Below are 22,848 nucleotides of genomic sequence, written 5' to 3' on the forward strand. Positions count from 1 at the left end.
CAATTCTCTCTCTCTCTCTCTCTCTCTCTCTCTCTCTCTCTCTCTCTCTCTCTCTCTCTCTCTCTCTCTCTCTCTCTCTCACACACACACACACACACACACACCCCAAAATGATGCAGCTCCTTTCTATACAATAGCTGACACAGTCTACTCTAGAGGGCTGCTGCCTTTCAATATGAGTGAACAGAATGTCAGCAATGAATGTTTAAAACTGGCCAGTGAGAACCTTAGCTCCTTACCTGTTTTTTGTTTACTATAGGAGTGCCAGGTTTGCAATATTCATCCTAATCATAGCCAAATGATAATGCTTAGGAAAAATAAAATAAAAATTACACAGAAATGTTGGTGATCTCCGCTTAGGGCTGACTCACACAAACAAGTATGTCACCTGACAGTTTGTCACAGGATCCTTTCTGGAAAGATGGTCTTAAACCTCGTGTTGTTGAGGTACAAGTGCCAGGGACCAGGGGCTGTCCTGAGGTGGGGGCTCAGCCCCAAGTTCTTTTGAGCTGGGCTGTATCCCTCACGCCTCGCCTCCTTTTATTTATTTATATTACCTGTTCAATTCGTACATTCCCGCAGACAAGACCATTCCCATTCTTCCCACAGATTTACCCAGAGGCACAGGGAGCAAGGAAAGTGACCTGCAGATCTTGGTTGATCTTATGGAGATATTGGTACTTAATCCAATTAAGAGTCCTCTCTCCCTACGTGCCTCATAATTACAGCTGGTCTATCAACTCGCAGTCCTCCAGAGTTCTCAAATCTCAAATCATGCAGCTTGAATAACATCTAAGCAACCTTTTACATTTATTTCAGGTTTGCCCTCAGCATCTTTCTTAGTCCCAAGTGCCTATAACCTCAACACTTCTGTTCAACATAACCAACTGGCCGTGTAAATGAGATGGTTCAAGTGTAATGGATGGCAGAATCTGGTTTCTTCTCATGATGGTTTGTGGCCTGCATGATGTGTTTTGATGCCTAAGGCCTTTCTATCTATAAAGCATTGAATCCCTCACAGTGGCCAAACCTTTACAAACATCAAAAACAGCTTAATATGAACTTATGTGCCTTTAACTTGCTAAAAACTTGCCTTCACCTGTTACTTCAAAACATTGCTTTTCAAGTATCTCCAAAGAGGAAACAAAATCAAAGACCCTCAGACATTTGAAAGTGTTTGTGTGGGGATGATGAGTCTACTTTAATGCCGCCACTAACTCTGCTATTTCAACTTCTTTGTTGCTTGTCCTAACCTTTCCGGTAAACGGTATTGAGGAACCTCAATAAACAAGATGAAAGAAAGAAAACCATTGTGTAAACATTTATGTTTTTCTGGAGAAGGGCCCGTAGCTTAGCGATATGGCATCTGTTTGGTGGGCTGAAGGTCCCAGGTCCGACCCATGGCATCCTCAGGTCAGATTGGGACTGTCTGTTATTGAAAGCCCAGGAAAGCTTCTACCACTCAGTGTGAACAATATTGAGTTAGATAGACTCAGTAGACAGCAGCTCCCTGTATTCTCATGGCACCTAACAACTTGGCCATCTCATGGAATAGCCCCCTTCCTCTGAAAACGATGCAACTTTCGTACCTCCCCTCACCCAAGCGATGCATATTCTTTCCCCTTCTCCCGTCCTTCAGAGAAGGTGAAGGGATCAAACCGCTTTCAGTAAACTGGCTGCAGAAAATCCTGAAGGGGGGGAATTGACTTGGAATGGGCTTGGTGTGTAAATTAACAGAAGAGGAACTTATTTGGGATGTGGTGCAAATTAACCAAATACCTGGCTGGGTGGTTAATGGGAAGTGCATTCATTGAAGGGGGATTTGGATAGGAAATTAATTGACTTGTCTTGAAGAAATGGGCGTTCTGCCACTGTAGCAAAATGTAGGACCACAGAAGATTTGCGAAGCTGGGGTCGAAAGGCACGTGGCTGTCGTGCCCTCCTCATGCCGCCCTCCCTGAGCCACTTTGCAAGGCTGGCTGGCGCAGTGGGCTCTATTCCCCCAGCATAACATTTGCCACCATCCACACTGATCCCATGAATAATGCCATGGTCATTTTCACTTGACAAATTGTTTTTCATATGGCTCGTCCCTGCAACCCTCGAGTCCTTTGGCTCTTCCCTATGAACTATTTATTGTACATTCATCCCGATTTGCTTATGGGGAGGTTAGACCATGTCTGGTCTTATACTGAGTTCTGGTGTGTTTGCAGGGCAGTTCTATGACAAGGAGCATTCATCCCAATTTGCTTATGGTCTGTTTATACATCTTTCTGTTAATCATCCGTTCACCCCACACTTTTTGCCACATTTCCCTATCAATATCCTAAGTACAAGTAAAAACAACAACAACAAAAGTGGATTTGTTGTACCAGGGCGACAAGAGTTCTTTAATTGCGCCAACCTAAATTTCTGGTCTGCACCTGAATTCCCTCCCACAAAACAAGGACAGTCTGGAGGCAACCTTGTAATTGCAGGGCATCCGAGACGACTCTTTGGCTGCCTCCACATTTTGCAGCTGAAGTTCCTACCTTTACAATCGTTCTCCTTGCTGCCAATTTCAGCAAGGTTGCAGGGCTTAATGAGCCAGAGAGAACTTCCCATCACACTTTGGAGGCTTCCATTACTCACTGCAAAGCCTATCAGCCAGGCTGAGGCTGCCGGTGCCTCTTCAGCACAATGCGGGAGCCTGGACTAAATCAGACCACTCTGGGGGAACAACCATAGGCACAAGAAGCTGGCATAAAGCAAGCTGGAGTCAGTAGAGTCAGAATCGTATCCAGGCTCCCTTGTGGTCTTGGCAAGGAGCTACATTGGGGCCACCCCCATCCTTTGAACTGGGGAGCAGCAGCCCTGGGAGCACGTGGATAGCTCCTAGCCCATTCTGAGCCAGAGTGGAGAGGCACAATTTTTGTGACCCGCTCCCAGGCCTGTACCCTTGGTGGAGGCCAGTGGCATAGCATGGATTGCAAGCACCCGGGGCCACACAGAGAGGTGGGAGGGAAACAGACGGAGTATGCATGTACGTTCAACTGCCTAGTGGTGTCTGCGTCACCCAGGAGACTGCAGCCCAGCAACAGAAGAGCACAGCTGTGTTGAGGCAGAACCGGGTGTTGAAATTTTGCACCCGCTAACAATTTCCCGCCTGGGGCAACCGTCCTGGTGGCCCCCCACGCTACACCACTGAGCCTTGCCAACCTCTAGGTATGCCCCTGCATAGTTACACCAGATACGACACTAAATGGTACCAGATCACCCAAACGCAGCTCTGAGAATGGCGTGCGTGTGTTCTCAGAACCTGCGTCTTGAAGGCGACAGTGATGTTCAAAGTGCTAAATCCTGAAAACAGACATTTGTTTAGACAGCCTAGATTGCTCATAAGCATTCACACCCTCCAGGTTGTTTCCTTGTGAAAGCTACCTCCCAGGGAGCCAGGCATGAGTAGGATCCATTCTGTTTCTTATCTTTTCAGTCAATTTCCACATTGTTGCCTGCTCTATATTGACATAAAGGATGCAACCTAGGGTCCACAGCAGCCCCCTACTGTCTTTCGCTACACATGGGAGGAGATTGGAATCAACACTCCATTGAATCTGTAGAAGATGAGCTCCTTGACAAGTTGTTAACACCTTGAGACTTACGCAATGGAAGCGAAGGAGATGGATCAAGTTCTCCACTTAGCAAGATGAACAGGACTGGCCTCAAAGGCTGCTGCTGACCGCAGCCCAATACACTTGGCCCTTCTCATGGACACTGCAACCTACTCAAAAGGCTATCGGTGGCTACCAGCCACAGAAAAAGGAATCTTGCTATCAATAAAGAATTAAAACATTTATTGGGCATAAATATATTACATATACACTACAGATACAGATACATACATAGCGTAATATTTGCAAAAATCTATACATTAAAATCGATATGGCAGTTTTAATACAATGCGTATGAAACAGTTAAATTTACAATACAAGAAAACTTATGATTATTTCTCTCAAGAGTTGAAAAGCTTGGAATGTATATGTCCTATTAGTGAGGTAAAAAAAAAAACCCAAAAGAAAAACCAACCCTTTTATTATTATCATCATTTATTTTTTTTTTTCAATTTAAAGAATTGTGCAAGGATAATGTTCGGAAACATTCAATTTAGGGCACTTTTCCCATGATAACAGTGAATACTGATTTACTGTCGCTGACGAAAACAGGATTAGAAAACTACAACATTTCAAGTTCATAAAGGACAAAGGCAGATAATATAAAAATGTTTCTTTTCCTCTTAAATAGTTTCTTAAAATACTTTCCCCACTTTGCATTTTTTTATTTTTTTATTTTTACAATTTCTTTTAAAGTCTACAGGATTGGGAATGGGGAGCTTCCCTGTACACAGTGGAGACTGATTTTGGGCCGGGACAGATGTACAGTATAAGGAAATATAACAAAGCCATCAGCAGAATCAAGTCTGCTGTTTACGGAGGCAGAATCAGGAATGATTTGGATTTGCAACACTTTTATTCTACATCTGCATCAGAGAGGTTCGTTCTAGTCAATCCCTATGGCATAAATGGCAGTGTTTGCAAAGAGAACCATACATGTCACCCCACGATATTTCATGGATCATGGCAGTGTGTGTGGAAGGGGGGAGAGGGCTAAGGAAGAGACATTTGATTTTCGAAACTACAATAAAAATACGTAACAAATTATTTTAAATACTTTCTCAATAATAAAGTGTTACAGACTTCCCTCCTCGTCACATTTATTCAACCGTATGTAAAACTACAATTCCATATCTTTTATTTTTAAACACTCAAAATGTATAAATCTCAATTTCTAGAGCGCCTTTACAAAGTTTACAGTAGTTTGTTTCCCACTCAGTTTTAAAGGTGTTAGGAGATTTTTGCTGTAGTGAACCAGTTTTTTTGTGTGGGGGTGGGGGTGGTGGAGGAGGAGGAAGAGTGGGAGAGGGAAAAGGGACCTCTACAAAATTGTGGCTTTCCCAATCATCAGCTTTCAAAACCAGCTGGCCCCACTCTAGATAAAAGTTAGCTACAGCAAAGACCAAGGGTGATACATTGCTTAGACATTAGAAGCCATGGGAGCCCAACATCCCAGGACTCGCTGCTCCCGTTAAGTCCAATGAAATTTATGCACAACTAACTTTTTCTAGAAGGGGCACTTCCCCCTCCCCTTAAACAGACAAAATTTCACCAAAACAACATGTCCGGAACTTATATTTGTGGTCACCCAAATTTCATACAAGAAATAAATTTAAATTAAAACACACACATATAAACACCACTAGGAACATTTGACAAGCCATTGACTTTGGCCAAAGGAGGTGGGGAAGAGAAAGAGGCAAGTTAAGCTCAATACCATTAGTTTTCTAGGCAAATTTATAAACTAACGATAGTCAATAACAAGATACAGAACCTTTGTACTAGTTTGCTACATCTAGAGAGGCACAAAGAATAATTCGCCAAACCTTAGAATGTCCTTCCAAGAGATGGTCATGTTTTTCGTTTCACTTTAGTTTTGGCTACATGTAAACTTTTCGGTCGTTGATCAAGCGTATAATTCAACAAGCTCTGATACTAGACAAAACCCCACGGATAATTCAGTTTCAAAGCCATTCCACAGCAAGATGCTTGGCTTACCCCATATTGGAGGGGAGGGGTTCATTCTTTTTGGCAATTAATATACTAAGACACTCCCATTATTTTTTTTCCCAAAAATGCACAAGTAAAAGTGTAAGAAGGTTAATAATCCTAGGAATGCTGATGTCGGTAAACCTACACTTATATAAAACAAAAACTGACAATAAAATAAAATTGAAAATATAACATGCTACAAAGGAAGGGGGCGGGGGGAAATTTAGTACATAAGTACACTTTTTATTTATTTTATTTTTTTACAATAAATAATAAGATTGCACTGTAATTGGCATTTAAAGTACTGTATGCAGTATATAGTATAAATAAACCTAGATCAAAAATAATGTTGGTTCCCCCATTACTTTGGTTATGGGAATATATGCTACTACAGGGACACTGCGTCGTAGCTAACATAGAGGACAGAAGAGCCAAGCCATACCAAAGACAGCAAAAATATACAAAATGATTATTTCTGTTTGTTTTCTCCTTTTAAAAAGCAGGGATATACAAAGTGTTGGAACTTCTCCGACAGCTGCCCTGCCCGGCCAGGAGTCGCGAGGCAGGTGTCTGCCCTGTGCGCTGCAGAAACGCAACTTGAGTCCGTTGCGACTCGGGGCTGTGTTTACAAGGGAAAAGTTCCTGGCCCTGTGTCTGCTACGCCCTTTTGGAATTCACTCGCCCCTCCTGCCTATCAATATCCCTGAGGCACTTGGACAACATTGATATTGTGTAAATAAGCCAATGATTCATATATCAAGGATTTTGATGGACTGGATAAACACGGCCATCAGGGCCAGCGATGTAAAGACAATGTTCCAAGAGGAAGAAAAGAAAAGAAAACAACACAACCCTGACGTTGGCTCTCGCAATGGGTCACATTTGCTGTGGGAAGAGCACAAGCTTAAGGCTGGACTGAGATATTATGGGATGCACACTGAAGACAGCGGCCGCCCTGCCTTCTCTTTTTCTGTTTCTCCCTACTTACTGCAACATGGGTGATGCAGTATGTGTGCCCCGAAACCATCACCCAGGAAGCAGCAGCCTCGAGAAGTTGAGTGGGGCTAGAGGACATCTTGCAATGCGCCAAAGTCACATCCCGCATTTCGTCGTGGCAGGCGCTTCCTGGGAGAGGAGCAGGGTGTGACGCTCTGTAATGCCTCACATTCAAATTATGTGTCCGAGGAGGCCTCATTCCCAGGTTTCCCCAACACAGATGGGTGTCTCTTTCCTCCCCTCTTAAGTGGCTGACTGAACAATTACTTAACGTCAAAAAGGTAATAATACTTAATATAAATAGCAAAGGCAGCAAGCTCTCTCTCGCCAGTTCTAAACATATAAATCAAGGTGAATATATCTAGTGATTGGATTAAGAGTATATACAAAGGCAAACAAGTTAAAAGCAGCTTTATTTTTTCTTTTTCTTTTTTTAAAAAAAGACCAGCTGGACATGGGAGTAACTATTGCACAATGCCCTCTTAAAATTACCGCTATAAAATAAAATAAAGAAATGGTAGGGACTGTAATGCTTTGTCACTTATAAAGCTATCTGGTTATCGGATCTGTTATGCAGGCAGCTCATAGTGCGCAAACAACTGGAATAAAGAGATTATTATTATTTTTTTAAATGAACTTCATGTTGCGGGATAAATTATTTGGATTGAAATGTGCTAAATATATTGTTGATAATGTAGCGGAGTTTAAATTTTTTTTTTAACAATGTAGAAAGAAAGGGGGGGAAAAGAGAGGAAGGGGTGAGGGAAGGAGGAGAAAAATGTAGTGGATATCATTGTATGCAAAGTTGATTAATTACTGTTTTTGTCCAACACTGTGTATCGCCGAACGCCACATTCTAACCGCAATGCTATACTTGGTGATTAAGGCTTGTAGATGCGGAAGAGCGGAAAGCAGTTATTCTAATGTAATAAAACTTGCAACTTAAAAGACTGCAATGATGTTAGCAAAACAAATAAAAATAAAACAAAAATAACCCCAAGAAAGTGAAGGCAAATTGGTTACATTTCTGAATCCATTGAAAGCAAAGTAACAAATACAGAATAGATTATTTTAAAAAAATAAAAATAAAAAAGGCAAAAAACAAACCAGGCTACTTGCTTTTGGTATCTGCCCTGGATATTTCTGACCACTTCCTAGTCTTCTGAGTTTCGAAAAGGAAGACCCGAACTCCCAGTATTTCCTAAATAGGGCTTTATCCCTATGCTCACCCCATCCCACATTAATCCAGGAAAAATGTATAAAATGTATTGGAAAACACCACTGGGGGGAAAAAAGAGAGAAGGAGAAAATAAAATAAGAGGAATATCTGAATAAAACATGTGGATAATGCGTAGCATTAGTTAAAATGATACCTTTGTAATGGGACTCTTTACTTCATAAACAAATACTGTAATATAAAGGCAAATAAGATGGAGACGCTGGCAAAGCCGAGGACTAGGAGGGCGGCAAACTGTTCGTCCGAAGGCATCATACTTTTTGTCTTTGCGTCATCTATCCTCCCCATTTCCCCCGTGAGCATCAGCTCCCTCCGCTGGAGCAGAAAGGCAACAGATGGGCTGAAAGGTCCGTTAAGTTCTTGTGAGGTATCCAAGCACCGGCGGCAAACACACACGCGGAATCGGTAGTCTGTGTTCGTCTGAAGGCCTGAGATTTGGAACGTCGTCTCGTCTCCCTTGTACACCTTTGGGGAACAAACGACAAAAAAAAGAGATTGCTCAGGGATCAGGTCCAAACACACACACACACACACACACACACACACACACACACACACACACACACAAACAACGGCTAGTAGCTAGGTATCTCGGAAACTTTCGATTCCCAAATACCGGGGGTGGTGGTAAATGCTGTGAAACAGGAGACAAGGAAAGATGACCAGTTTCTGCTGAAAATTGGAAAGAATACTTTATAGAAAGCTGCACAACTTATCCACCTACTATTTATTTATAAAATGTCTGCTTTACTTCCTCGCAGAGGCTCTGCGGCAGCAACCCACATCATGCCAAAAACATGTGTGTGCACAGGAATTATACTAAAAAAACCACAAAGTAACTGAAAGGGCGGTAGCTTATCATTTAATTTTAACGTTTTTTCATTACGACGGTAAGTTGCCCAGACAACTTTGCTGTTGTGAGGCATACAAACAAGCAAACTGTATAAAGTTGTACCCTGCATTTTATAAAACTGGGCATAGGGTGGCTGTATCATGGAACATCATGACAGGGCATGTATGCATTTCATCTTGGGGATGTACAAGATATATACAGTCATACTTCGGGTTACAGCCGCTTCAGGTTGCATTTTTTCAGGTTGCGGCCAAAACCCAGAAGTACTGGAACGGGTTACTTCCCGGTTTCGGCGGCCGTGCATGCGCAGAAGCGCTAAATCGCACTTTGCGCATGCACAGAATCGCAACCCATGCATGTGCAGATGCAGGCTGTGAACACAGTGGGTTGCGAATGTGCAGCCCGCACGGATCACGTTCGCAACCTGAGCGTCCACTGTATGTCCCAAAAGGCTTCTAGCAGTAAAAGCAATGTTTGGGGCAATCCCTCGTTATCAATAAAAGTTGCTTTTCAGTCATTTATCTTACATGTAGCAACCAACAATCAGATTTCTGCAGGGACAGTGGAAAACCCCTTATACAAAAGACAGGACATTTATTACAGTGATTCAATAGATGGGATATGAGTTGTCAAAAGCTGACTCAGGGTTTTCCTGTCAGATGGAAGGGCGATTGTCGTCCTGTGATGGTAATCATGCATTGGCAGAGCTTGGAACAAAATCTCTGTCCGTTCATGTGCAATGCTGCAATGAGAACCAGCCACAAGTTATACCAGACAGCATGACCTATGGGGGACTCAAAGCAAGGAAGGTTAAATAGTTTCCCCAGTCCCTGGTCCCATTCACTGCAGTGTTTATTTGTCAGATAATGTTGCAATGAAATGATCAGTAATCTGCATGTGCAATCCACACATAATTGCCATAATTACAAACAGGGAGTAAATGTGTACTTGACACACACAATACATGTATCATAGCAGGCATTATTCATTTTTAAGATAGCAATTGATGAATTACTCCTTCCATCCAAAGAGTTGCAAAGTGAGTAGAGTTGCCCTCCTACGTACACAAGACAGGTAGGAAAACAATGTAATAAAGTTTCTCTCGGGTGCACTTACTGATATCATTATTAAGATTGCTACTGAGATTTCACCAATTCAAGCTAATAAAACACAGGGAAGCGATGACTCAGTGAATATGAATCACTAAGTGGGAGAAAATATGAATCTGCATAAATGCCTGGCACGGGGTATTCAGATTTAGGTGGCAGAAAAAGCCAATAGGGATTTTGCAACAACCTTTGTAAATAACAAACCACTTTTCAACAATTTAGGGAGCAAGTAGTCAATATTTTAAATTTTAACGGTGAAGTGCTATGACGTGTCACCTGTTGCTTAAGCCCTGGGTTTAAAAGCTACAGTCTCTTTGGTGGGGGATAACCATCTTCTCCTAACACCGCAGAGATTCAGATTTGCTTCGGTTTAAAGAACTCTCTCTGCTGAACAGGAGATGCAACAGAATGTTGTGGTTCCAAGCTGCTAGGTGCATATCAATATTATAAGTATACTGAATCTGGCTTGTTAGCAAACAGGGAGCCAGTGATGTTTTTTGAACAAAGGTGTTCCTGGCAGGCTGTACCACACAACAGCTGTGCCACTGCATTCTGCACCAGCCACAACTTCCACGACAGTCCAAGCTTTGAGGTCATCTGTGAATGGATCACTGTGGCCAGACGAGGAGATTGTAGCACCACTCTTCTCCAGTTGTTCTGCTAAACCATGATTTGGCTTAGCCCATCGTTCGAGCATGGGCTTGTGGTTTCTGGGCTCTCTCAGACAAACCTTTATAACTCATGGTTAGTCTAGAGAAAGTTAAACCACGAGTCCAGGTTTGGAAAACCAGTGAAACCAGTGCAGCTCAGAACAATCAGGGAAGAGCAAAGAGACCCCCTCTTTGGGGGTTGTTGCTCCTCAGGGCAACACTAACTTGGGGTGTTCATTTCATATTGCCCCTGCTTTGATGTTCAGCCAGCCCTGATCTGTGCTCCACCATGGATAAATCGTGTGTGATTTCTGTTGTGCTGACCAGCACAATTGTCATATTACTTATTATGCTAGCCCATTTCGCACTATTCCTCATGACCTCCACTCCTGTTTTGTTGGAGCTTTGGTAATAGAAAAGGTCACTTGTTGTAACGCATGACTCTTTTGCTTGGTTTTCGACTTCCATGTTGATAGGGGGAAAGGCATAGCTGAGAATGGCTACTAGGATCAGGAAAAGTACAGCACCAAGTTTGTCTTCGTTCGGTTTGTTTATGTCTGAAATCGCGCCTGCCAACTGCACCACCACACGCCCTCACTGTCGCACGCTAAAAGCATGATCATCAGGCAATTACGGCAGCAAAACAAACCTTGCAGTGCCATCTGCATGCATGGGAAAGTGCCAAAAGCCCATTCACGTCTACGCAAATTTGCCAACAGAGCTCCCCACCGCTCTACAACCACCGGGGGGGGGGGGGGGCTTGTTTCTTTTAAAGCTAGCCCTCTTTGTTTTTGTGCCGCGGGTAAGTGCAAAGTGAGAAAGAGGCAGGTTATCGCCCTTCCTCCCCTCACCCATGTTCTATTGCTTTGTGTCATCTCAGGACAACTGCTTTGCAAGTAGCTTGAAATCATTTGGAAAAGCAAACAGGGACAATTTGCTTTGCTCACTCTCTCCCCCCCTTCAATGCACCCTATGTCTGTATTATGCAACAAGTTTGCAATGATTGTGCCTGAAATTATATAAAATCGAATCCCTATGGAATCCAGGAACAGCACAACTATGGGGGAGAGCTACAGCTCCGTGTCAGAACACCAGCTTTTCATGCACAGGGTCCACGGCTCAACCCTGGCATCTCCAGTTAGCACAGGGACAGACTTCTGGCTTAAACTCTGGAGCGACACTACCAGTCAGAGCAGACAATATTGAGCTAGATGGAACAATGGTCCGAAAGAAAGCAGCCTTAAAGACTAGAAGCATGCACGCTCTCTCTCTCTCTGTACACACAAGATACTTAGCTCTTCATCCGGAACATCCTGTGCTTGCATGGTGTGACGTAAAGGTAAAGGGACCCCTGACCATTAGGTCCAGTCGTGACTGACTCTGGGATTGCGGCACTGATCTCGCTTTATTGGCCGAGGGAGCCGGTGTACATGTGGCCAGCATGACCAAGCCGCTTCTGGTGAACCAGAGCAGCACATGGAAATGCCATTTACCTTCCCGCCCGAGCGGTACCTATTAATCTACTTGCACTCTGACATGCTTTCAAACTGCTAGGTTGGCAGGAGCAGGGACCGAGCTACGGGAGCTCACCCCGTCGTGGGGATTCGAACCACCGACCATCTGATCGGCAAGTCCTAGGCTCTGTGGTTTAACCCACAGCGCCACCTGTGTCCATGGTGTGACTATCAACATCTTAATACACCCCCCAGTCCTAATTTCTACTGCAGAGAAGTGTTGCACAACTTAGTAACTTAACACCTTTTAAAACTTTGCATATCAGCAGAGCGGTATAAAACTAATTGCTCTCATTTCTGACTTCTCCTCAAAGCAGCCAAACAAAGCAGAGGGAGAGACGTTTGCGTTAAAGAGGCAAAAACCACATGAACACCACCAGCAGCAGATCAGAGCTGGGATCAATACTGGCCATCACTCCTGGCGAAAGAGTACACGTGGGGCCTACATTCAATACTAAGGCAAAAAATAACGCTCATAAAAACAAGAAAGGGGGCACTTATATAACAAAATGGTTCTTGAGGAGGAAGTGTTATTATCTCGCTCAGAGTTGCAGTTGATTGCCAGACAAACACCTATTCAAGAGAGAGATAGGTAACTAACAACTGCAGCTCTGATCAATATCCTAAGATAAAAATATCTTTATTAATGAGCAAGAGCAAGCCAATAACGTGAGCAAGATATGCACGTTCCTCTGCCAAATTCAGACCTACTTTTTTTGACAAATAATGCCACTCGTGACATTCCTTGAGGCATTTTGTAGCAAAACAGACAAGGGAGCCTCGTGGCTCTTTTAAGAACCGACAAATTAATTACGGCATGAGGGACAGGAAGCAAGAGGTGGTGTCGTGAGCTTCATGCAATCGGCCTTGGGAATGCTGTAACAGTTCAGTGATGTTAATTGTACTGTTTGCCGTTTATTGCGGTATTACTTCAGTTGTTGCTGTTTTTATATCCACGTTGCTAAGGCTAACAGCAAAAAAACAACACATCAGTGATAAATGTGCTTGAGCGTTCTGCAAACAAGAGAAGGGGGCGGTGAAAGCAGGGAGAAGATGCACCTCAAACACGACCCCGCGGTCGCAGCTTCTGCTTAAATAAATAATAAAAGAAGAGTATGTGGCTGCATGCTTCCTAGTTATTAAAAAGCGATCTTAGCACACGCGCTGCTTTCTCACAGCTCGGCCTTGCAGTTGCCTTTACGTTACGCAGTTGCTCTGGGAGGCAGTCAAAAGTTTCGGCAGCTTTAACTGGGAACAAGCGTTTTCACTGTTTGCGTCTATTTTGCAGGAAGGCCTCTTTGCCTCTCTCCATTCACACAAACTCGAGCACCGTCGCTCTGAGCACGTTGGCAAGTGTGCAAAGACGCAAGTCACAGTCATTGAGGTGAAATCATCCGGCCCACAGCCCTGTCACCCACCTACGGGTTGTAAGCAGTGACACGTTCTGCCAATTTACCCAGAGTGAGTCTTGGATGTACCGTAAACAGGTTCCCACAAAAAAAAAGCAGCAGCAAATGGAGAATGCAAACGAAAAGCCTTTCCAGTGCTTTTATACGATAAATGTGTGGCTTCTATCCATTTGGCGATACGCTGCCCAAATGTCTTCTCTCAACATTACCTATCGATTGAGGGAATATTACATTTCCCAGCACTAAAAGGAATTATTATTTTGCATGTGGCTTCCTCCTCCTCCTCTTTCATGAGAGCACATACGGTACATTGCTATGAATATTTCCTTGTGCTACTGGACTGCCCTTATTTGTTAACAGTTTAAGCTGGCAATGTAGGGTGGAATGTGAAAAATCCTGAAGAATCCATACCCATGGATTGTGCATTTTTAATGCTCCTTGTGTGTACACGTTCTCGTGCCCTTGGACACCTTGCTGAATTTCCTTACTCTTTCTGGAAAACAATGTTTGTGTTGAAAAAAAATTGTCCAGTAGCACCTTAGAGACCAGCTAACTTTGTTCTGTGTATAACAAACTTAATTGGTCTCTAAGGTGCTACTGGACAATTTTTCAAAAAATTTCGACTGCGTCAGACCAACACAGCTACCTACCTGAATCTAGAATGTTTGTGTTGTTTTTCACTAGAACGGCTTTGCTATTTTTCAATATAATGCAAGTTTCTAAGATTGCCTATGGTGAAAGGCGGTATGTTAAGGTTCTTGAGGCAATATACAAAGCCTTGAACAACTTGGGTCCAGGATACTCTAAGGACCCCTTGAGTCCTTATATCCCACCCCCCTCCTTCTACTGACCTTCCTACATTTTGTGAAATGCCTATGGAACCCCTACCTAGGCAGGCAAGGTATGGGCTGGTTTACAAACACTCCTAAAAACCTATTTTTAACCTGATTTTTAAAACTACTCCTTCAATGCTTTGCATTTAAACTGCTGCTCTCTTTTATGTCCCAGTTTTCACTTACTAATTTAGTATCTGTAGTGCTTTAAACTTCTGATGGGGTTATACCATGTGAGGCTTTTGTGTTTTAGCAAATATTGTGATTTTCACGTTACGTTTGGAAGAATTTTATGATTTTAGCTATTTTGTGAACTGCCTTGGGAGGGCGTGTCACGAGAGAGAAATGAATGACTGGGTATCTATCTGTCTGTAAGCAGTTATGGCAGGAAAATGCCCTTTTATTTATCTTGTATAGGACTATGTTCTGTTTTAATTGCTTTGAAAGGCATCACTTTTGACAGGCCACGCATTCCAACGCGGTACAGGCTTGCCTACCGCTTTAGGCCAGTGCACCTATTTGAAATTTTGAGAAAATTCTGTGGGCGCCGGTCACAATATGGCTGCCCTGGGGCTTAGGCATGAACACAAAATGGCCGCCACACCTGAAAGAGCAAAAAAGAGACAGGAATACAAAATGGTATGTGTGTTATGATTCCCTTTGAGTACCCCGATTCAGACCAGGAGTAAGGGGACAACGTTTTCAATGTTGGATGGTTGCTAAAGTGTCTTGAGTCATATAATGAAGAGATGTTGGAAGATTAATGATAAAGGGGCTAAAAATAAATATGAAAATAAGGTTTTATATTAAAGGGTTGTGAGAATCCAAGAAGCAAAATGTAATTCTAGCATGTTTGAAAATTTTGAGGGGGGACATTGCTTGCCAGCAAGAGATCCACTTAACCCTGACAATATTGCTTTTCTTTTTTTGTAAACATTTCTCAGCTTTATTGCTCCAACATGGGTGTTTTCCTTAGGAATTACATTATCTTAAAAATATACTTTAATAATAATAATAATAATAATAATAATAATAATAATAATAATAATAATGGGTGCTAACAGCAGAATGGCTGTATTCCCAGGTGTATGATGCAATTCACAGATCATCAGAGCTTAGCACTGCACTACTGTAAGAGCAAAGACGTAAGATGCGCATTTTAGAAACTTGCTTTATAGAACAGCAATGTACAATGCCATCAGCCCAGAGGATTGCACACATAATGTCTGCAATCCAGGCTTGAGGGACCCAGCTAGCCTGCATATATTATTTGCAACTCTCCCATTTGCATATTGTCGGTGTGAACCTGCTGGAGGCTGGGCCCACAGCTGGTGATCATGCTGTGCTACTTCTGAGAAGACATTTGTATAATTTCCAGGGGGATATTAGGAGAGGCAGCTTGAAGGCGGTCATCAGTGAAAATGAACCTTAGAAAGAATCAGTGGAAACGTTCTCCTTCAAATCTGTTGAGCCTCCCCGTTATCTGAAACTGTCAATGAAAGGGTGAAGGGAAGCACAAACAACATTTTAAGACTAGTAAAGGAGGGTTAGAATAGTAAAGGAGGGCCTAGACTGCTCTGAAAACAACTTTCGCCCTGTCTTAGAACAACCTCTAGGGAAATAATGTTTCTGCCAGTAACTTGTTGTTGTTGTTGTTTAGTCGTGTCCGACTCTTCGTGACCCCAAGGACCAGAGTACGCCAGGCACTCCTGTCTTCCACTGCCTCCCGCAGTTTGGTCAAACTCATGCTGGTAGCTTCGAGAACACTGTCCAACCATCTTGTCCTCTGCCGTCCCCTTCTCCTTGTGCCCGCCATCTTTCCCAACATCAGGGTCTTTTCCCGGGAGTCTTCTCTTCTCATGAGGTGGCCGAAGTATTGGAGCCTCAGCTTCAGGATCTGTCCTTCCAGTGAGCACTCAGGGCTGATTTCCTTCAGAATGGATTGGTTTGATCTTCTTGCAGTCCGTGGGACTCTCAGAGTCTCCTCCAGCACCATAATCCAAAAGCATCAATTTTTTGGCGATCAGCCTTCTTTATGGTCCAGCTCTCACTTCCACCAGTAACTTGAGTGGTTCCAATTGAATGGTGAAAACCCAGTTAAGGAGGGCACGCAATTAACTAGTGCTTCTTTCCACCAACGCTCCAACCCTAGAGTGTCTTTCAAATAGTTTTGACCAGTGCTATTTTTCTAGAAAAAGAGGTGCTGGGATTCACTATGAACGCTTCCCTCTTTCTTTTAGAATGGCAATGGCACCCACCTGAGAGGTGCTGGAAGTGAATTCCGATAATTTTCCCCTGAAGAATGCCCTGGTTTGCATTTTCCTGAGTGTACAGGCATTCAGATTACTCCTTGCACTATCCCCCTTTGGCTTTTTTTGTTACTTTCCCCTTGTATGTTTTACAGACTCTTCCCCTCCCCACCCAATCTTTTCTTGCCACTTTTTCTATTAACTGCTCACAAACAACATTGGGAAGGGCTCGCCTTCGACTCTCATTTTGAGAAATATGTAATACGAGGAAAAAAGGGTAGGCATATATTTAAATACAGTAAACTGAAATGCCAGTCGAATCTCAGTTCTTTTGATAGTGTTACAAGCTTGGGGGATCAGGAAAATGCTGTGGATGTAATGTGTCTTGATTTCTGTAAGGCTTTTGGTGAAGTCCCCTATGATATTTTTGGGTGAAAGCTGATAAAATGTGGGCTGGATGAGGTAACTGTTAGGTGGTGTAATGGTTCTAGGGGTTGCTCGTGCGTAAACCGGTGCAACACCTGGCTGGGTTGCCTGAGTGAACCTTTTCTGTCCGGACAGCCACTCACCCGTGGCTGTCTCAATCGCTGGCAGAATCCGTCAGTGGGTGTTTCTTGAACTTCTTCCAGCAAAGAAGCTCTTTGACGCCCAGTCTCCTCCTACTCTCCCTGCGCGGAAGCCTTCTGCGCAAGGAGGGTGTAGGCAGCGGAGGACCCTTACTCTCCCCGCTGGTCCCTGGCAAGGAGTCATGGGACCGCCTCGCCGATTCCCCCATCTGCCCCCCTTCTCCACTGGTGCTACGCTGATTCTCTTCCCCAGAAGATGGGCCGCCTCTCCCCATCCCGGGACGCTCTCTGGGACCCCTCCGGAGTCCGCTCTCTCCCTCCGGCCCTGATGGCAGTCCCCTGACTGGTAGATTTGTAGCTGGAACCCAAAGATAGTTCCTAATCTTTCTGGGAAAAAGTGACAAGTGGGGTGTCAGAGGATTCTGTCCTGGGTCTGTTGTTGTTCAACATTTTTGTAAATGACTTGGATGAATGAATTGAGGGGATGCTCATTCCATTTTCAGTTGACACCAAAGTGGAAGGGGTAGTCAATGCCATAGAAGACAGAACCGGGATTCAAGATGACCTTAATAGATTGGAGAACTGGGCCCAAACTCACAAAATGAAATTCAACAGAGAGAAATGTAAGGTTCCACAACGAGGCAGGAAAACGTAGCTACACAAATATAAGATAGGGGTTTAATATCCTCGTACATGGGCAGGGTATAATGAATAAAGGTTAAAGGTAAAGGACCCCTGGACGGTTAAGTCCAGTCAAAGGCGACTATGGGGTGCGGCGCTCATCTCGCTTTCAGGCTGAGAGCGCCGGCGTTTGTCCACACACAGCTTTCCGGGTCATGTGGCCAGCGTGACTAAACCACTTCTGGCGCAACAGAACACCGTGACAGAAACCAGAGCGAACGGAAATGCTGTTTACCTTCCCGCTGCAGCGGCACCTATTTATCTACTTGCACTGGTGTGCTTTCGAACTGCTAGGTCGGCAGAAGCTGAGACAGAGCAACGGGAGCTCACCCCGTCTTGGGGATTCGAACCGCCGACCTTCTGATCAGCAAGCCCAAGAGGCCAGCTGCTTTTCTATTCTGAACATGACTTAACTTTTTTCAAAGATCACCCAATACTCCTACACAAGCCAAAGAATTTAGAGTAATGTATGAACTACAAAAGAAACATAAGGAAATCCAGTTGCCATATTGACTTTTGGGTAAAAATGCCCTCTTTCCCTACCTGTTTGTACTCCGACTCTCTTCCAACCAGGACCTGCAGAATGTAACTGATGGGGTCTCCCTTCATGGGGGGTACAGCTTCCCAAACAATTTCACAGGCGTTTCCTTCCAGCTGTCTCACTCGAGGGGCTAAAGACAAGAGATTATAATAATTTTCTTCCTCTTCAAGTTTCTAACACCCCCCCCAAGAATATAGTAAATACAATTAATTCATTCCTCCCACCCATCCGACTTAAAATAAGTGAGAATAGAACATAGATGGCATGGTGAAACAGACAACCAATGGATCGGAACACAGAATATATTTGCAATGTTTCTTTCAATTTACGGTAACCCATGCATACCCAATCCTAATCCAAAATATTTTCTTATTAGAAAAAGTAGAAAACGAATGGAGGAGATATACCGTATTTTTTGCTCTATAAGACTCACTTTTCCCCTCCTAAAAAGTAAGGGGAAATGTGTGTGCGAATGCAGGCTGCACAGCTATCCCAGAAGCCAGAACAGCAAGAGGGATTGCTGCTTTCACTGCGTAGCGTTCCCTCTTGCTGTTCTGGCTTCTGAGATTCAGAATATTTTTTTTCTTGTTTTCCTCCTCCAAAAACTAGGTGCGTCTTGTGGTCTGGTGTGTCTTATAGAGCGAAAAATACGGTATATAGAGAAAGAGAGAGCCATGTGGAAGAATGTGGCTTTTCTTGTTATGGTTATAAACCAGATATGGTTTATTATGTTATTGTTTTTTATTTATTTATATTTATTTATTGTTTATTATGTTATTGTATTATATTATATGCTATTGTTATAAACCAGATATGGTTAAGCTGGGGTTGCCATACATCCAGAATTTCCCGGACATATCCAGAATAGTGCATTCATCAGCTACGTCCGAGTGGAAATTGGCCAAATGTCCGGAAAAATCCGGACGTATGGCAGCCAATTTCAGCACCCTGTTCTCAGAGTGGTCAGCCAGATGTCTGTACCCAGCCTAAGAGCATTCTCCATTCCTGTGAAATTCCAGCAACTGGCATTCAGAAAGCCTTTTCCCTCCATTCCAGATTCTAATGGAATTATTACACTCTCGGATGGGCACAGGGACCCTGCTGTTCTTTTTGTACCAAAGGCAAACACGGCAAAGCTTCTGGAACTTGCCGATTCCAGACTGCCATTCAGATTCGCAGCATGCATTCTGGGCCCCAGAGGGAAGCATGATTTGTTATCAGCTCACACCCACACTGCCCTTAGCACAAGCTGATTGTTACTCTTGGGGGGGGGGGAGAGAAATCCTCTTCCATCAAGGCAAAAGCCATCACATGTCACTTTGAGCGCCATCAGCTACAGGAATCTGATTTCTCAATAAAGCATAAAGCTTTCAAGCAGCTGACAATTGCGCAGCCATGCATCTGTCCCCATGACGATCGTCTATAACAGGGGTGGGCAACCTAAGGCCCGTGGGCCGGATGCGGCCCAATCGCCTTCTCAATCCAGCCCGCGGACAGTTTTTACATGAGTAGAATGTGTCCTTTTATTTAAAATGCACCTCTGGGTTATTTGTGGGGCCTGCCTGGTGTTTCTACATGAGTAGAATGTGTGCTTTTATTTAAAATGAATCTCTGGGTTATTTGTGGGGCACAGGAATCCGTTCATTTCCCCCCAAAAAATATAGTCCGGCCCACCGCATGGTCTGAGGGACCCTGGACGAGCCCAAGGCTAAAAAAGGTTTCTGACCCCTGGTATATAACCATCTGCAGCAATGTTCTGGTTATCCCGAACTTTTCCACCCTGAGGGGGTGGGGGAATACAAGCTGGTTCATGGCGACAGGAACAAATGATTATTTTTAAAGGAATAAAAGGGGGAGGGAGCATGTGGTTGCTGAACAAAACACACCAAAAAGGTAAATGGAAAGTAGTGATGGCAGAAGCCTCAACTGCCAGTGGGTACAGATTTTCCTTGGGGTTTACCCCTGAAGCCTTCCTCACGAATGTGTGTAGCCACAACTCTCAGTGATGAATGAAGTAAAAACAGAGTAGCTGCAATGGCTAGGCTCTGACTCCATGGTTTCTCAATACCTTGGTTGTCGAATGCTTTGGTACTCTGATGTTTTGGCCCCCGGAAGTAAGTGTTCCAGTTTGTGAACATTTTTCGGATGCCGAACGTCCGACGCTCCTGCAGCCAATCGGAAGCCACGCCTTGGTTTTCGAACTGTTTTGGGAGTTGAACAGACTCCTGGAACGGATTAAGTTCGACAACCAAGGTACGACTGTACTCAAGGCTGCTAATCACTCTAGGGGATAGTGCTGTTGTACTTGTGGGTTTTCCACAGGTATTTCCACGGTCACTGAAGATGTTAGTGAGACCTGGGCAGATACATTACACTTAAAGGTCTAAAAGGAGGATAAGAAAACATCTCATATCGATGAAGCTCTAGCTGGTGTCAAATCGGTGTAGCTCCAGAACCTCTGTCTTACTTCCCTCTTTTATCAAAAGGGGTGAACAATCATGTCCTCTCAACAGTGGACTATTGAGGACAAATGAAATCACAGTGTATGCTACAAGTGCTGTATAGGGTATTAATAATAACCGAAAGCGTCAGGTGGTTGGTTTACTTCCACAGCCGCACAGCCCAAACCAGGAGGTGCGTCTTATTTACCTTTGATGGCGGGGGGAATGGATTTGGTTGTGCTGAAGGTAAATACTTCTGAGAAAGGTCCTTCCCCAGCTTCGTTTACGGCCTGTATTCTGAAAGCGAAGCAGGTGAACTCCATCAGCCGTTGTACCTTGTAGGTATGACTTGGTCCCCTATAGATTGGAATAAATCTGAAAAACACAAGGGGAGAGAGAAGACCAAGTTAGTTACTATTTACGGCTTCAGAGCGTTTCATTAACTCAGTGTGCTCTTTACACACAGCTGTGAACTTTGGATCTGGATCTAGCAACTGCATGGATTCTCCAAACATCCAATACTTTGATGTTCTGCACTCCTGATTATCAACATCAGGAGCGTAAATTCATGCAGTAGCCGAGTACTAATTATTTCTCGGAAAATATCTGGATTCACAGCATTAAATTGGTTGTAAAAGGGTTGGGCTCAAACATAATGCAGCTCAATGGCCAAAAATGTTTCATAATCAATATGAAACTACTGCAAAGCACACTTACAATGGGGATTGAAAAGAGAGGTTGTAGAAAGTCGGATACCCAGTGGGTCTGTTGCAGATGTAAAACTGATTTCCTGCAAATTTTACAAGTCAGGTTTAGAGCACCTGCCCCCCAGTTGCAAATCAACCCTTTGTTTACCTCGTTATAGTAAACCATGGTTAAAGGCCAGCATATGCTATGATGGTGACGCTAAGCAGTTTTCTTTTTAATTGGATTTGCAAACCCACTTCAAGCCCTGGTTTTGAATTCTGGTTAGTGTTCACCTTGGTTAACACCTTGAAAAACCATTCTCAGGCAAACAAAGGGGGAGCTTACACTGGGAGAGACGTGGGAGGCAGAGGGATCACTGATTTCTGAGTTTGGCTCACAATTGGCAAAACCATAGTTTGCAGCAAGTTCTGCCAATGACCATGGTGCCATAAACATAGACCTTCTTAAAAACAACAACAACCTTAAATACCCAGAAAGCACCAATTGCTTACTACTAATTCATTGCCATCAACAAGTGGCTGTGGAAGAAGCTGTTGTGATTTCAAGGCAAATTAACAGAGGAGTCTTCAGTCCTAACCTAAGTTTTTACTCCCTTGGTGTAAACTAGCTTGCTCAAAGTCAGTAGCCTAGTGTCATGCTATGTCCCTGAGCATCCCATGTGTCATCGATTAGCAGCGCACACCACTAGGCAGATAAAATATTTATTTTATATTATTTAGAAAATGTATATACTGCTTAACCCTTCTGGCACAGAAGAAAACCCAAGGAAAATGGGAAGCTTATTGAATTTTCATGCTGTCCTTGTACAGGTGCCTTGCTAATCTTCTCTGCAGATCATGTACACAAGAAAGTCAGGGAGAACTACCTAATCAACAATGGGCCCGGTTAGCACTACGTCTTTATTTTGGGTTGGATCCAGAGGATTGAGGAGTGGAAAGACACTAATGATATTCAATAAGCACTTCCAGAAGAGCTTGTGCAAGAGTTCATTTAGTGCCATAACAGGATGGCTAAGTGTAGCATCTGTCCCCGTGCTACGAGTTTTTGTCATTATCTCTGGATTTAGCTTTTTCACTTTTCTCACGCAGTGCTCTAGTGTGAAGGGTCACAATGTCCTATAGTGAATGACGGAAATCCAGCCGTCATGAGATGGTGATTAGCATAGAAAAATGACACAGAAAGCCAGCTATATTTTCATGATGGAGAGAGCAGCCCCTCTGTCTGTCCTTCTCTGATTTATTCTCCTTTGTTCTGTCCAGCCGCATGGCCGATTGCCAATCTCATGTTACCTCATCCGGTCAAGCTTTTATTGCACCCATCGCCATATAGGGTCATTACATTCCAATACATTGTAAAGCTCAGAGTGTTGGTCATGAGGTCCGGAGGTACCCTGCAGTATTTACAAACCTCTGCCATGGC

General features: G+C 43.7%; 1 protein-coding gene and 1 long non-coding RNA gene across 2 annotated transcripts in view; both read right to left on the reverse strand.

Annotated features, from left to right (window-relative positions):
• LOC309370038 overlaps positions 1 to 22,848 on the reverse strand; it is a 349,876-nt gene that overhangs the window by 31,549 nt on the left and 295,479 nt on the right. The window lies entirely within an intron of this gene.
• The window catches only part of FNDC3B (fibronectin type III domain containing 3B), a 259,170-nt gene continuing 241,245 nt past the window's right edge, over positions 4,924 to 22,848 (reverse strand). The window contains exons 24-26 of the mRNA XM_081910793.1: positions 20,930 to 21,096; positions 18,283 to 18,410; positions 4,924 to 8,340 (exon numbers count right to left, since the gene is read on the reverse strand). Of these exons, the coding sequence (XP_081766919.1) occupies positions 8,029 to 8,340; positions 18,283 to 18,410; positions 20,930 to 21,096 (607 nt within the window). The 3' untranslated portion in view covers positions 4,924 to 8,028. The remainder of the gene's footprint in view (positions 8,341 to 18,282; positions 18,411 to 20,929; positions 21,097 to 22,848) is intronic.

The sequence above is a fragment of the Podarcis melisellensis genome (assembly GCF_964234715.1).
Source record: "Podarcis melisellensis genome assembly, chromosome: 5".
Lineage (NCBI taxonomy): Eukaryota > Metazoa > Chordata > Lepidosauria > Squamata > Lacertidae > Podarcis > Podarcis melisellensis.